We start from the raw sequence: 16,221 nt of genomic DNA, 5'->3' as shown, positions 1-16,221 counted from the left end.
TTCCTCATTCAAGTCTGTCCCGTATCTAGCAAGTGAAAATAAAAAAATAAATAAAATAAACAATAAAAGGTGAATCAAATAGACCATTACGACAAGTCTGGGATGGTCAATTTGGTAAAGTAGATCCGTTGGGCATCTTTCTTTGCCTTTAGACAATAATTCTGATGGCAAAAGAACCAAACGGGACAGGCAAAAAACAACAACAAAAACCAAACAAAACAAAACAAAAAAAACAAGCATTAGGGCGCACTCTGAGGAGGGTGCATTTGCTCGCAGATGAAAGAGGCACTATTATTTTTTTCCTGTTGACTGCTTATGTTATCTCCATCATTATTAGCAAACTTACTCATAGGCAAATAAATAAATAAATAAATAAATAAATCGCCCTTGTAAAAACGATCGCCGATGGGCTCAGCCTATCATCGATAGTCAATATATTTATCCAATCACCCAACCCTACTAACCCTCTGGTAACTATTTGGACAAACATAAATTAAATGAACGTGAATGTGAATGTGAAGTGGCATTCTTAGAAAAACATGTCAGATGACTGATCTACTTCATCGAGCCTGCATAAAAATCTGTCTGTGTCTTGAGCTTTTATTAATACCAGCATTAGGCATGTGGAAATCATCATTCCATATTTAGTACTGACTTTAACAATATCTCCCGGAGACACAGATTGTGTTGTTGCACTGAACTGTTTGTGCAAAGTTCATACAGACATATACATATGCTGTGATAATTAAAATAACAGAAGAAAATGTAATTAAAAAATGATATGAGCCAACTGATGCTGAAGCGTTTTTACCTTCCCGCCTTGTCTGGACCTCTCCTTTGGCCGATGCAGGAGTAAAGGCTGGTCCATCTCTTTGATTGTAATGCCATAGTTTTTGCTGTTAAACAAAAAAAACAAACAAACATGTAACGCAATCACAAACAAAAAAAACAGATCCAACTGATCTTTTCATTGTTGGGTTGGTATGAACACCGAACTGCTGATATTTCACTACACAAACACACACAAAAACAGTTTGCTGTAGTTTTGTTGCGCAGGAAAAAGCAGTCTAACCTGTAATAGTCCACAAAGGTAGTTACAGTGCCATCCATCAAAGTGAAGGTGTCTTTGGGTGATTTGTTCCACTCAATGGCATCAATGCGGTAGGTGCGGTTGTTGTAGCGGGTGATGACAATGCTGCCGACGAGTTCTTTGGTGCATTCATCTTGAAAGTTTTCCTTGCTCTGTTGGTACAACGTGTTCCTGGCAGACAGCCCAACACAAGCACGTGTTTTTCTTTTTTCACACTATGGAACGGCACCTTTATTAGACTGTTCTGCTCAAGCCTAACAGGGAAAGCTTGGTCAAAGTTAATAATGCTCGATAATCACTAAAGGCCATTAGAAATGTTGCAAAATCATCTGCAGCTGGAGATACAGTCACAGACATAAATCTATCTGCAGCAGCTCGAGCATGTTTGTATGCTGATGCTTTTTGTTGTGTAAACTCACATGACATCCAGCACAGAGTCATTCCGCAAGACTTTGTGAGAGACATCAATACACAGGTACAGGCCTCCATCTGTGCGCTTGATACCAGTTGAGTAGCCTGGCCAAATCTGGAGTCTAGAAAAACCAGTAGACTAGTGAATGAAACTGCGCTGCCTGATTTTAGCAGTAGGGCTGTGCGATATGACCAAAATCTCATATCCCGATATAAGAATTCTATCGTCCGATAACGATATAAATCACAAAAATGTAACTTTTTCTGTAAATTCTGTGAATCTCGGGCAGCTCGTCTTGCGTGAAGTGTTTCCAGCTGCGCGTCATGTAGCTGGAGTCGAGTGTTTTAACTGATGCATGAAACGATACATTTTTAGACATAAGTTGTAACGGCCGCCGTTTTCTTTGTGAGTATTTATTACACGGCGTGCTGCGGGGAAAAGCCTGTTCTAACGTTTGAGTCTAAGGTTTATTTTTTAAGCACCTGGCGTCTTTTTTACTTCTCATCCATAAATAATCTGCTCTTTCACGTGATTCAGTTTATTTTGAAAAGTCTCAACAGGATCTTGAGCTTTATTGTGAAAGGTTTATGTGGAACATAAACAAGCGGACACGCGATGCTGTTACTGTCGTTGTTGCTAACGACAACGCATAAAAACAGGCGTTTGTCCGTCTGTAGTGTGGTTATATTAAATATAAGAGGAAGAGAGAACTTTAATACATTAATATAGCCACTACAGTGACCATCAAAACCATGAGAAAATATTGCCGTAAACAGTTTATTTTGCGACACCACGAAACAAACGATAGCGTAAAATGAAACAGACGTTTTTACATCGTCATCCGATATATATCGTTATATCGAACAGCCCTATTTAGCAGGTATCCTTTGATGCTACAACAAATCTCACGACTTACCGGTGTTTTCCAAGAATGACTGCGCTTTCTGGATCATAATGGTTTCTGCCTACCAGCTTTAGTCCAATGATTTTCATCACCCTTGAAAAAACGAGAGGAACACTGTGTCATATCCTGTAATTTGAACTTCCTTTATAACGGAGAAGGCACAAGGTGGAAAACAATCATTGCTGTTTAGGACTAAATGAACAAAGAACTCTTAACAGCAGTAAAATAGAAAGGATATAATGTGTCTCTGACATAAGAAATACCTCCTGAGCACCACATTGTAGAAGGGAATGCACAAATCTGAGCTTGGTGGTAAAATCTTCGTCATTTGAATTTTGATTTGTATTTCCTGATTATCGGTCCGTCTCAAACTCTTGAGAACAACCACCTGTGCAAAAATAGTATATATATATATGTATATATATATTTATTTTAAAAAGAGTGTATTAAGTTTTAAATTTAGCATGGTGACTGTAACAACTGTGATACTCACGTCTTTCAGTTTAACAGGAAGGTACAGTATCGAACCGTCAAATGCCACAACTCCCCCTGTGGTTGGACGGTGGTCTTTCATCATGCCAAAACGCATCGCCACTGATTCGACATTAGGACTGGGTAAGAAATTCACATCACAAAATACAGATTAGATATTAACACGGGTAACGATACTGAATGAACAAATTTCAAGTTTCTCTGAGGTTCTTCAGTGTAATTTAAGCTGATTCTACATTTTCATTGTCTGGCAAAATGTTAAATCCTAGTAAACATTAAGATTTTCCCAAAATACCTGCATAATTTTATAGACATGGGAAATAGTGTTGGTAACAGGAGCTCTCTGGGTTTCGTTAATTGCTCACTTATAATCAACTAGAGGTGGGAATCACCATACATCTCACGATACGATATTATCACAATACTTAACGCACGATACGATATTATTGCAATTTTTTAAAATATTTTGCGATATTCAGATTCTGTACATAAAGGTAAACTTTATCAATATTCATTTTCTCTAATATCAAAGTCTCACACTCAGTCTTTCTCTCATTTCAGTTTTATTGTTGACAAACTGAACGGTTTGTATTACAGTCTAGTCCAACTTAACTGAATCAACCATCTGGTACAATTATAGCTATTCTGAACTATGCAGTTTATGAAAACTATGCAGCCCCTTCAGCAACTGAAGAATTTGAAAGTAAATTAAAACAAAATATAATTTTACATTAAATAAAAAAAGTTTTAAACTTAATTAAAATAAAACATGTCTTAAATTAAAATAAGTAAACTGTCACATTTGGACAGTGAAGGAATGTCAGGATTCTTGCTCAGAAAAAGGATCAACATGCTCTGAAGTCAGAGCACAAAAACCTTTTTTGTAACAAAATATTGATTTCTGCTGTCCCTGTATCGATACATTATTAGCAAACAAAATATCACGATACTACACAGTATCGATTTTTCCCCCACCCCTATAATCAACGGACTAATAAGAGCTGAAAGTAGACTAAAATCTGTTAAGGATCATAGACAGAGAATTAGTCCAAATATCACTTTAGTGTAATTTTCAGGCTGGATGTTGAACTGGAAACAACGCACTTTTTGTATGTCAAGAATAACAATAAACTGAAAATCAAGTATTTATGATCTTTTGCTCCTGTAATTTTAATTCTACTGTATGTGTGAGGCAGATTTGTATGCAGGTAAACCATCTTTATGGTGAACAAAACAGAGCATTTATTGTGAAAAACTGTCTACTGCCCATCTGTGTAGGCAGTGACCCAGCTACCAGTTCCTACCTTGTATTAGAACCAGTCCCTGTATTACCTGAAGCTAGGGCTGCACGATTTTGCATAAAATGAGAATCACGATTTTTTGGCTTAGAATTGAGATCACGATTCTCTCACGATTTTCTTTTCCAGTATAAATATTTATTGCACTTATTAACTGCACATCAACTTCGTAACAGTTGAGACTGAACATAAAAACAATAAATAAACATAAAAACAACAAATGTCTCACGTTTTGTCGTTGCTGCAAAATGTTGTACTGCTTGTAATTCCGTCTCCACCGTTGCTCGACACTGCGTGTATAGAGCAGGTAGTGCAACAATAGAAAAATAGTTGCGGGACGGCACTGTGTAGCGTTTGTCTAGGGTGTTGATCATTTTCCTAAATCCCTCGTTTTGCACAGTGTTGATGGAGCCATATCTTTGGTCAGGTGATAAGTAATAGCCTCCGTAATTTCTTTGTGCCTGCAGGAGTTCGACGGGTATAGGGAAGCGCTGTATAAGGGTCCCGTTATTGATGTTTGGGTGGTTGACCGGGACGGATTTTCTCCTGTCACTTTCTCGTCATCCCTGACGTGCTCTCCGTTGTTTTTTCCCTGCTAATTTTAGCAGCCAGCTTCTGTATCACGTGGTATAAGGCTCCGCCCTTGTCATTTGTTGAGCAGGAAGAGTGAGCGCTTGTTTTCATGCAGATTACCTCCCGGATCAAAATGCGGTACAATCGTCGTCTTTTTTTTTTTTTTTTTTTAAATCGTTGTCATTTGGAAATGAGATCGCACATAAGTATGAATCGAGATCGCGATTTTCTAACGATTAATCGTGCAGCCCTACCTGAAACTATGATTAAAGCTGTCCAACATTTCCTCCAGTTTTTAGACATAAACTTTGTTTCCTTGTACGCAACAAGTGGTCTTGAATGTTATATGATACTTACGTAAATGTAACATGGTACTGATACACCGCGTCGTTCTTGCATTGAATTTGGATGTGGTTTGACCCAATATTTATAGGAGCTCCTTTGGTTCCAGCCTTATTCAGTGGCTCACTGACGAGTGGAGAACATGCATGGACAAAAAGATCAGTTTAAAGTAAAACGAATGATCAGTTACTGACCCAGATAAAAGCTCTGTCTTGCAAAACGTTAGATTTGATCAATACAGAACCAATACCACTAGATGACCTTTAATAAAAATACACCATTATGTGCTCATAAGAGACAATGAGAATGTCAGAAGACGTGGATAAGTCAGAGGTAATGATGTTTCAGAATGAACAGCTAACACCAGAACACTCGCTCTGACCGTTAAAAGCCCCCAAACCACAACACACCTCATGTTGGTTTGTTAGGACTCGCTAAGGTAAAGGAAATAGGGAAAAGCACTCACCGAACTGCCTCCATTGTCAGCTCCGTCTTTGCAGCCGGACCAGTGGAAAGGTCTGTGGCTTCTTGAACGGTGTGCACAGGCGACACAGTTCCTGTACAGTATTATGCATGTCATTACCCAAAATGCATGTTTCCCCCCCACAAATGAATCAAATTAAAATAAAAAACACAATTAAGATTGTATTAGACACATGCAAAAGAGGATGCACATAATAGTTTACTTGGGGTTCCTACACCTTTCTTTCCCTTTCAAGTTTTCAGACAGTTTCCAAATCTAAAATCTAGAATTCCTGCACAGGAATTCTTGTTTTTTCTTTTAAAAAGAGGATTAAAAACAAATTAAGGTGGTAAACTCTCAGTTTTCAATCTCTTTAAAATAATTGTATATAATTACCCGTCAGAGAGGGTTGAGAGTATTCTGTTTGGGGCTCAGACACTGGAGAAACAAACACGTCTTGACCTGCAGGAAATGAAGGAAGCAAAGCACGGCCTCTGCCAACTCCAAGCTGAGGCAAAGCTGCTCTTCCGAGGCCCACCATTTTCTGAGGGGACAAACCTCGGCCGAGGAAACTGAAAAAGGCAAAATCCACAGAAGGAAAAGTCATATAATGGTTGTTCAATGCAGATAAAGTAAGTAAGTGTAATTTGGCACTGGCACTACTTTTTCCATCCCAACCTGGATCAAGTCATACCTTCATAAAGGTTAGAACATGTACTTTGTGCTTAACCTGTACAATGATTTAACTTCATGGCCGTTAGGTTTTATATATGGATTTTTTTTAATTGTCAAAAGTTAGGTGTGACAAAAAACATAATCCAGCAAATAATTTAATTTCCTGCCTGCAGATATTCATTGCTACATGTGGAATTAAATTCCATGCGTGCAAATTCAACAACCTACGTGTGTAAAACTGCAGCCACACACGTGTGAGAGTCTGATTTGCAGGCATTGCTGCAGTTTCACACTGTTGCAGGTGGCTCTCTGTGCTCACAGCTGAATCCTACCTGCTCCAATCAACTGACCTTTGACGAAGGATTTAATAGTGTTCATAAAGCAAGAACAATATTAAAGAGCTGTTTCTGGGGGGTACTTTGATCTTTGATTGTTAGTAAAAAATGTTTTTACTGTTTCAGTGAACAAATCTGATTATCAGCTTTTTACAGTTGTGGAAGAAGTACCTATCCTAAATACTATACATATATAGAAGTAATAATACTACTGTACATATACATTCTGTAAAAATGAACTTTTACTGACATAAAAGTACAAATGTTATCCATTAAGGTATATTTCAAACTCTATAGAACTGATGAGTTATTAAAGTGTACGCTTCACAAAGTCATTAAAGCTACTAATTCACTGTAGCTAAATCACACCACAATTTATTAGTTAACTTATATTTCATATAAATCTAATTCTGCTAAATATGATTACAGCTTTAAATGGAGGGTATGTGCAGTTACATGTTTGCTGCAGACTAAGCAACTTTTTATTGGCAGATTTAAACGTCTGTATTTTGGTTATAAACGTACACTTCCTGATTCTCATGAGTTAGTTTTTTGTTTTTATTTTTTTATTAAATGTATGGAATATTGTACAACAATATGGGACAGCAGTGAAGATGCTTCAGAACGCTCTGGTTTTAAAGATTTCTTCATCAGTAGGGTTATTTAGTGACAGCTGTCAGTATTTCCACTGCTACACAGGAAACAGCAGCTGCTGATAATTAACTCTGCAGAATTAATTTACAAATATGGTTTAACCCTCTGGGGTCGCTGGACGCGCCGGCGCGTCAAAATCACATGACCAAATTAAGACAACACAGCTACAAGATGCAGCGCGTCACAGTCTCCATTTCAACTTGGGTTGAAAGTGCGGACTTCAAACTACATACCAGTTTTTGAATTGTGTCGATGGGCCACGTAAAACCAGAGTTATGATAAAAAATACACTCAATGTTTTTTTTCTGAACAAAACAGTGGCGTTTACAGCGGGAAGGACGGTAAAACGGCGTTTTCTACAGACAGCGCTAGCAAACACTCTCCGCTTGCGAGTGAAAAAAGAAAAAACACCCCTTCCCTATTGGTGTTACAGTTTACCATGTCAGCCAATCAAAAAAATGATAAGGCAACATGTGACATTTGGTTGTTTAGGGAGAAGGGGAAGCTTTTTTTTCTCCAAAAAAAGCCGTCAAAGGCAGATTCCAGTGTAAACGCTGTTCCCACATGGAAAACTGGACTGATGCACCTCCTGCTGTCAGATCTGCAGGGTTTAGGCCTGTGGTGTTCTCCTCTGTCTTATACTGAACACAAACTACATTTTTTTGGACTGGCACAAATCATTGGTGTGCCTTCCTATTTGATGCAGAACACCTGATTGTTCTGTAAATAGATTTAAATGGTTATATAAAAAATGCCTGAGGCCTTGGCTGCATTTTTAGGTAAATAGTACCATATAACTTTGTTGTTTGCAAAACTTGTGCAGAATTTTTAGAAATGTACAATTTCTGTTTGCATTTCAAGTTATGAAATATAACCTTTTTCTACTCGGATTTTGAATTTTTTTGTCTGAATTTAGATCAACTGTGCTAATATAGTATACCAAATTGAAATAATAACTCAAATTTTAGATATTTGAGGTTGTGCTGAAAATAATGATACCAAACAAGGCAAGAAAAACATATTTTAAAGGTGAAATATAGAGGTAAAATCAAAAGTAGTCAAAAATGGCCAATTATACCCTGGACCCCAGAGGGCTAAAAACAGCGCTTATGTTGCTGCCTCGGTGTAACTCAATTTAAGTAAAAGAAACTGTCCATCAAAAGTGACCAATCACATTAGGACCCCTCTTCAAGCAGTCAAAAGTCAGTTGATTCAAGCGAGCAGCATTCAGCAGTGAGCACAGAAAGTAGGCTCTCATTTAGTCTATGCAGGTTTCATAAACTACATCAGGCTGAATGGAAATATGTCAGAAACCCTGTTAGTCGAAACACAACACAGTGTCACTCCTGTGCTGCTTACCTGCTGCCTCTGCCCATCATTTCTCCAGATGGGCCGATACTCTGTGGTGTGCTGATGACACCTGGTGGGGCATCTCGCAGCTTCACCTCTCCCTCATCCCCAGCTGCTCCCCTACCTGCAACAAAATAACATGAATCCATATGATTCTTCTTCATATACATAAACACCAAAATGAACCAACATCACGCCACTCTGTGGCTTACAAAGCTTTGAGCAGATGAGCACACAATGTGTTGTGCTTAGGGGCACAGAGACTGTTTGTTTTCAGTATCTCTGGATTTCTCAGAATAAATACAGACCCAGTGGTGCTGCTCCTCTTCCCAGTGAAGTCGCTGATGGTTCAATGCCCATCCCTCTAAACATTGAGACCAGTGTTGATCCTTTAACATGTGGTGGCTTGCCAATCTGTCAGAAGAAAGCAAACCTGTGCAACTCTGTGTGGCAATTTCACCATTAAAATTAAAACATAATTTTCTGGTTCGCACCTCTTCTTTTGTCAAAGTAGGGCTTTCTCCCATTGGAGCTGGCATCGTTGTCTCACTTGGAGGTGTGGGTCCTTCCTGTGGCTCCAGTCTAAGTACGCCTGCACTTCTCGCCACTCCTACCTTTGATTCAACTGCTGGGACGAGCAGCCCTCTGGCTCGGCCAACTACTATATCCTGTTGCGCCAACAGCGCTCTACCTCTTCCTACCACAGGTTCAGTAATGGGGACAGCTCCACTTAGTCCCAGTGAGTTGTCACTAAAAGTAGGGAAAGCCCTGCCTCGTCCTACAGCAGGTTCTTCTGTAGAGAGCAACAGCCCTCTACCACGTCCTACAGCAGACTCCCCAAGCTGTAATCCTCTTCCTCGTCCCAGCCAATGGGCTCCCATCTTCTCAGTGAGATCAGGAGGCTTGCCTGGATCCATCTGATCAACTTTTACCACTATCAGCTGTTAAGAGCAGAGGAAAAAAAACAAATAATAAAGTTTGTAGCACATTTCAATCATACAATAATAAAGGAAATGCATGACCAGGTTCAAATACACTTCAACTTTCCTGAATGCTGAAAAAGCATTTCAGTTAAACTCTGTGATGTCTGTTTAATTCAAAGGAGGGTTTTTTCTTCCGGTGCAAAATTAGATTATTATGCAAATTAATACCGTCCCTGTTATCAGTCTTCTATCAGACTACGACTGAATGGGGTCAAGTTGGCAATAACATGCAATCCATTTTTGACAATACAGCAATGAACTGTGACAACTGTTGAAAATCACATATCTGTTACTGCATACACAGAAATTTCAGGGTTCATTCGCCTTTTTCAGGGTCAAATTCAAGCACTTTTTAAGCACTTTCAAGGTCCCTTTTCAAGCTTTTCCAACACATCCCCACCCCTGCCTCCCCAAAAAGAATGCATGTTTTAATTCGCATCACCTCAGTAAGACCATGTGAAAATTAAAACAAATCATCCTAGGTGAACTTAAACACCTTTGCTCCCCTTTTGTTAAGACATAGAAAAATGCACCACACAAAAATACTGCAAAAGGAAACTGTCGCCTTATATACAGAGTGTATAAACTCAAAATGCACATTTCACTTAAAAATTAAGATGTGAAAATGTGAACAAATCAACTTGTTAGAGATATTCTTCTCCTGTTGAACCCCCCCCCCCCCCCCCCCCCCCCCCCCAGTTGAAACAAAAAAATAGGAGGCAGATGTTTGTTTGTTTTTTAAGTTAATTCCCAATAAAACTGCTTTTTGCTAACTACATTGCTGTCTGTATTATTGCTGAAGTCCTAAACGATCACCTTTAAAGTGTTTGTGCTAATAACATCATGGAGACAGGCATGAAGAACAGCACTGACTGGCTTTAAACAGATCACATAGTTCAATTCAACATATAAGACTTTAAGGATGCACAAGCATCTACTTAAAATCTATTTAATTTATCATCTGTGATATTATTATGTACAATTCCAATGTATTTTGTTCATCTCCCTTAAATAAACAGCAGCCTTAAAATATGAAATATTCATATACAAATACACATAAATGTGTGTACTGTCTGAGTGGCTGATTGTGCCCCACAGGACTCAGTGGGAGCTTGAAGACATTTATGATGTTTAAGTAGTTTAATGTGTCGGTGCTGACGATAAACACATTTTGAATGAAAGCCGAGGAACTTTGGTAGCACAGAAACAAGTGGCTATTCTTTGTGACCATGTGGATCACTCATATTACCATTATTTCACCCAAAGGCACCAAAGCAATACACACAAATATAAACAGTACTTGGTGACAGCTTTGCTTTTAGCCTCTAACCCTCTGGGGTCCAGGGTACAATTGGCCATTTTTGACTACTTTTGATTTGGCCTCTATATTTCACCTTTAAAAACTGTTTATCTTGCCAATCTGTTATTTTCTCATTTTGACAAACTGTATCAGCACAATTATCTAAATTCAGACAAAATTTAAAATACGAGTAGAAAGTGATATTTTGACTGTAAAAACCACAAGCATGTTTAACGAATCATTTTCGTAACTTGAAATGCAAATAGAAATTTTACATTTTTAAAAAATATGCACAAGTTTTGCAAACAACAAAGTTATTTGGTACTATTTACCTAAAAATGCAGCCAAGGCTTAGACGTTTTTTATATAACCATTTTAAACTATTTACAGAACAATCAGGTGTTCTGCATCAAAGAAGAAGACACACAAATTATTTATGCAACTCCAAAAAATAGTTTGTGCTCACAATAACATGGATGAGAACAGCACAGGGATAAACATGGAGGTCTGACAGCAGGTGTGCCACTCCTGTTTTCCCATGTGGAGACAGCGTTTACACTGCAATCTGCCTTTGGTGGCTTTTTTGCAGCAACTGTGACATTCACTAGTAGAACTGACACACAAAACAAAACAACGACTACACTACACACTAACTACACAAGACAACACACTAACTTGAGACTCCAAACACAGTAAACGTCACAAATCTCTCACGTATCAAAACTGTCTCTCTCTCGCCGGTCACTCCTAAAACTTCCCCCTCTTCCCAAACAACCAAATGCCACATGTTGCCATATCATTTTTTGATTGGTCGACATGGTAAATTTTTCCACCAATAGGGAAGGAGTGTTTTTTCTTTTTTCACTCACAAGCAAAGCGTGTTTGCTAGCGCTCTCCTTAGAAAACACTGTTTTTACCGTTTCTTCCCGGAGTAAACGCCACTGTTTTATTCAGAAAACAAAACATCGGTTTTATGTGGCCTATCAACACAGTTTAACTGGTATATAGTTTGAAGTCCGCACGTTCGACCCAAATTGAAATGGAGACTCTGGGTCCGTCGACCCCAGAGGGTTAACCAGAAAGCCTTAAGTTAGCTAGTTATGTATCGGGCTAATGTTTAAAGCTTTCACTTGAGTAAATTAACTCATATTACTGCTAAGCAATGTTAGCTAAGTTCACAGCATATTCCATAATAGCGCTGCCACACTGCATCACACTCCAGCGAGTTTGATAGCAAGATAATAATCATAATTTTAAAAAATAGCATGTGTAACGTACACGTACTGGAAAATTATTTGCTAGGACTGTCGTTTTCCATCAAACACTCATTTAAACAGCAACCTACAGGTATGTTAGTGCACTCATCACCGACTGGCCGAGGGAGGGGCGGGGTCACACGTTGAAACAGACGCAAGGCAGCCCAGGCGGGGAAATTTTGCGACTCATTTTATTTTTCTATCTGATAAGAAAACTATTCAATTAGATAGTTATTTGTGGTGAATGAAATACAGTTACACTTTCAAGCACTTTTAAGCACCACATCTGAAATTCAAGCACTTTTCAAACCTTGAAAAGACAATATTAAAATTCAAGAATTTTCAATGATTTCAAGCACCCGTACGAACCCTGAAATTTACATTTAGCTGTTACATTTGCAGTTAGCAAACCTGCTCAAAAGGACCGGAATACAAGAGGCAGGCAGTTAAGCAGCGTCCTCTCACAGTTTGCATCTCATTGACAAAGACTCTTCACACTGACAATTATTTGGAAACCTTTGGCAATCTCTCTGAGAGTCAGGGAACCTCGCAGCACTCTTGTTCAAAGTATTTTAATTTATTTTATGAAAAATAGGTAATTGGTGTCACCATAGAAAATACAATGATCTATCGGATTTCCCGCCACCTGTACTGCAGAAGGATTTCAGTAGTGATGTGCGATACCACTGATTTCCTTTCCAATCCGATACCAAGTAAAATCCAGGGTAGTATCGACGATACTGATGCGATACCGATACTCAAAAACTTAATGTTTCATTGTATTTCGAGACGTCTGTCTCGCCCTAGCAGCACCTGTCCCTGTCCTCTCCTCCTCTTCAGTTCGCCTCAACATAAGCTCATCATATTCTGTGATATAATTAGGGATGGGTACCGGTATCCGGCACCGGTTCTGACATAAACGGTAGTAACCAGACCAAAAAGCAGCGCACATTTCGGTGCTTTATTTTTCCTGAGATGTGATCTGAAATCTGTACACTTCAGATTCTAGCCAATCATTTTACATTTCCAAGGATAGTAGGCAGGCCCAGGTACGTACGTTCTTTTAGAGCAGAGCTACAGATTAAAAATGCCCAAGGCGAAGCGGTCAAAATTTGGCTGTACTTCACAGCAAGAGATGCAAACTCAGCAGCTGCAACAAGTGCTTTAAGATGATACTGTGCAAAGGAGGTAACACCTCGAATCTGATGAAACACTGCGACGCATAGCGGGGGTTTTTTAAAGCTGAGAAATGCACCGTACCTACAGCGGGTGTGGTGCCTGTTATCGGACCCGGACTTAGCAACATCCCCCAAAAACCGAAGAGGAGAGTCCTGGCCCCTAGCCCTGCCAGTGTAGCAGAAATGATGAGGATGATGATGCAGCAGCAGCCGTTCTTCTCTGCGTGAGTAGCTTAATGTTGTTCGTGTGTAATTTACGTTGAGTAGGCTAACCACGTTATTACATTAATGCATGTAAGGTGAACTAGCAAACACCATCATAGCTACATGCAGCTGTCTTCTTGTTTGATGGCAGATGCTCCCTTCACCCTGGCCAAAAAGGCTAAAATGACCAAAGAAAAAGTGGAAAACAGTTAAACATGAGAGGTTTTTGGACAAAGTTTGTGTTTTTTCCATTGTTTAAGCACTGCTTCCAGCCAAGAATGATACCATATATGCCCCATAGCTGCAGGAAAGGCTAACATTGTTATCTTTTTACAAAAAAACAGCTGAACATGAGAGGTTTTTGGACCAATTTTGTGTTCTCCATTCTTTAAGCACCGGTTTGAGCACTGTTTAAGCACCGGCACCGTTTCAAAAGTACCGGTTTGGTACTGGTATCGGATAAAACCTAAACGATACCCATCCCTAGATACGATTTACTCTGAGGTGTTTGACGAGGTTAGTGGTGTTGCCACAACACCTCACTGTCTTGCCACATGTATCGCAAACCGCGTCTTGGCTGTTTGTGGAGGTAAAATAATGTCCACGCATGACTCTGTTTACGCTCAGCCATTGTTGTGAGTGCGCATGCCAGGTGCAGTGTTGCAAACTTAGTGGCTTTGTCACTATATTTAGCGAGTTTTCAGAGCCCCTTAGCAACTTTTATTCTAAAAAAACGACTAGTGACAAATCTGGTGACTTTTTCTGGTGTTATTGGAGACTTATTTATGACAACTTTTTGTATCTCTCTTCTCAACAAGCAGTGGGTGCTGCTGTGGGCACCTCGCCCGTGCCAAAGCGCTCACGGGCAGAGGATAGTCCTCCCCCAGCTGCTATCAGGGCAGGAGATGTTCCCACCTATGCGTCCAAACTGCAAATGAATTGCGTATGAGTGAAGCCTCTGCTCCCGCACTGACTGTAACGCAATCAGTTGTTCTTTTACTGTTATGTTGTTTTGTGGATCACAAGGTTTAAAACTACTTACACACACACACAAAGTAACTCCACCAGAGTGCCTATTTCGGGTCACTTTTGCCGGTCCAAGCGCAGATAAAGGAATAAGGTTGGAATTGTGACATAAAAACAAAAACAATAATCGCTAAAAAAAATTTAATTTGTAATTCTAAATAAATTCTAAATGCATTTAGGACTTTTTTTACTCATTTTATGTCTCTTCTTTTTTTCTCTCCTACAAGGTGGGTTTCAATGATATTAGCATGACCAATTATGCAAATTAGGCGATGACGTTGTTTAGCGACTTCTAGAGACTTTTAGCATAGCCAATAGCGATTTTCCTTACTGAGGAGTTGGCAACACTGGCTGTGACAGCCGTATTTCGCGTATGACTATGAAAGGCGTAAGAGGAAGTAGTTTCTTCCAATTTAGACGATCCGAATGATATAGTTTCTTTCCACTGCGTTCCTGTTAATGAAAAACTACAAATTTACCCCAAAGTACTAAAATATTGATATCTTAATATGAGAATCGATTCTAGAACATAAATTACTGGGATCGGAAGAATCGATATTTCAATATCGATCCGCACACCACTAGATTTCAGTGATGAATAATGCTTAATGGCGCAAACACCTTCATACAATACTGTACTTCATACGCTTTTCAAGGTGCAAGGCTGTTGCAAATAGTTAGTTTTAACACCAATTGTCCACCATAGATTTATTTAGAAATCGCCACACTAACAGAAACTATAGGCGCGATATTTGTGTACTTGTTCTGCCCGTGAACATCGTCTTTACTGACCATGTTCGACTGACAACTTGTAACAACACTTTAATATCATTTATTTTGGGTGTGTGCTACTTTTATCGAGCCAAAAATAATGGCGCCTCATTTCACTCGCTAGGTTTTTTAAGCAGCACAGGTGCATATGTTATATCATCTGCCTACTCATTTGCTACCGAATTTAGCTGCCAGTGGCTTGAACCGTATAATTTTTTTTGAAGAGTCATAATATAAACATTTTCCTACGCGCTCCAACAATATTATTGTAATAAAAAAAATAAGCTAACAGCTGCTAGCTAGCAAAATCAAAAACTGCTAGCTAGCTTAAACACGTGTTTAAAACAAGTGCACAGCTGTCAACCACTACAAACTAAATAAGATTTAAAAAATTATCCCAGAAACCCCCCGCTGTATTTCAGTTTCGTAATAAACGCAAATATGGTGTTAGCTCTTAAATTTACAGCAGGAAAACTTACATTTAATTGACGAAAATACTCCTGTCCTCCCTCAGGTATCAGTCTAATTACCCGTCCGACGGAATCCAACAAGTGACAAATGGTGTCCGCCCTGCAGCATCCTGATTGGATAGTCAGTGCTGTCCGGGGCAGGGTATTGGTTTATTGATCCTGTCGATCAAAGCTTGTAAAGAAAAGCGTCTGGACTTCTTTAAGTTACTCGAAGACGTTTCACCTCTCATCCGAGAAGCTTCTTCAGTTCTAAGGTCAAATGGCAGAGAGTCCCAGATTTAAACCCAGTGGGGGTATCCCCCCCAAAGAGGGGACAAAAGGACCCCCTTTGGGGATTTAAACCCCACTGGGTTTAAATCTTTTCTTTACAAGCTCCTTTGACTAGGATTACCTGGATGACTGAGAACCTTCACAGACAGATCCTGTCGATCTTTTATTGAAAGGC

The 16,221-nt window shown here is 39.2% G+C and overlaps 1 protein-coding gene across 1 annotated transcript in view; it reads right to left on the bottom strand.

Moving 5' to 3' along the window:
• piwil2 (piwi-like RNA-mediated gene silencing 2) overlaps positions 1 to 15,849 on the bottom strand; it is a 35,163-nt gene extending 19,314 nt beyond the window's left edge. The window contains exons 1-13 of the mRNA XM_087848894.1: positions 15,786 to 15,849; positions 9,083 to 9,529; positions 8,897 to 9,002; positions 8,598 to 8,712; positions 5,971 to 6,146; positions 5,578 to 5,668; positions 5,127 to 5,237; positions 2,900 to 3,017; positions 2,670 to 2,794; positions 2,419 to 2,499; positions 1,510 to 1,623; positions 1,073 to 1,261; positions 812 to 896 (exon numbers count right to left, since the gene is read on the bottom strand). Coding sequence (XP_087705020.1) covers positions 812 to 896; positions 1,073 to 1,261; positions 1,510 to 1,623; positions 2,419 to 2,499; positions 2,670 to 2,794; positions 2,900 to 3,017; positions 5,127 to 5,237; positions 5,578 to 5,668; positions 5,971 to 6,146; positions 8,598 to 8,712; positions 8,897 to 9,002; positions 9,083 to 9,505 — 1,734 coding nt within the window. The 5' untranslated portion in view covers positions 9,506 to 9,529; positions 15,786 to 15,849. The remainder of the gene's footprint in view (positions 1 to 811; positions 897 to 1,072; positions 1,262 to 1,509; positions 1,624 to 2,418; positions 2,500 to 2,669; positions 2,795 to 2,899; positions 3,018 to 5,126; positions 5,238 to 5,577; positions 5,669 to 5,970; positions 6,147 to 8,597; positions 8,713 to 8,896; positions 9,003 to 9,082; positions 9,530 to 15,785) is intronic.
• Positions 15,850 to 16,221: the final 372 nt, after the last annotated feature.

Source organism: Neolamprologus brichardi, chromosome 12 (assembly GCF_056152115.1).
Source record: "Neolamprologus brichardi isolate AB-2024 chromosome 12, ASM5615211v1, whole genome shotgun sequence".
NCBI lineage: Eukaryota > Metazoa > Chordata > Actinopteri > Cichliformes > Cichlidae > Neolamprologus > Neolamprologus brichardi.
Note: the sequence above shows the minus strand (reverse complement) of the source record. Positions and strands in the feature narration are given on the sequence as shown.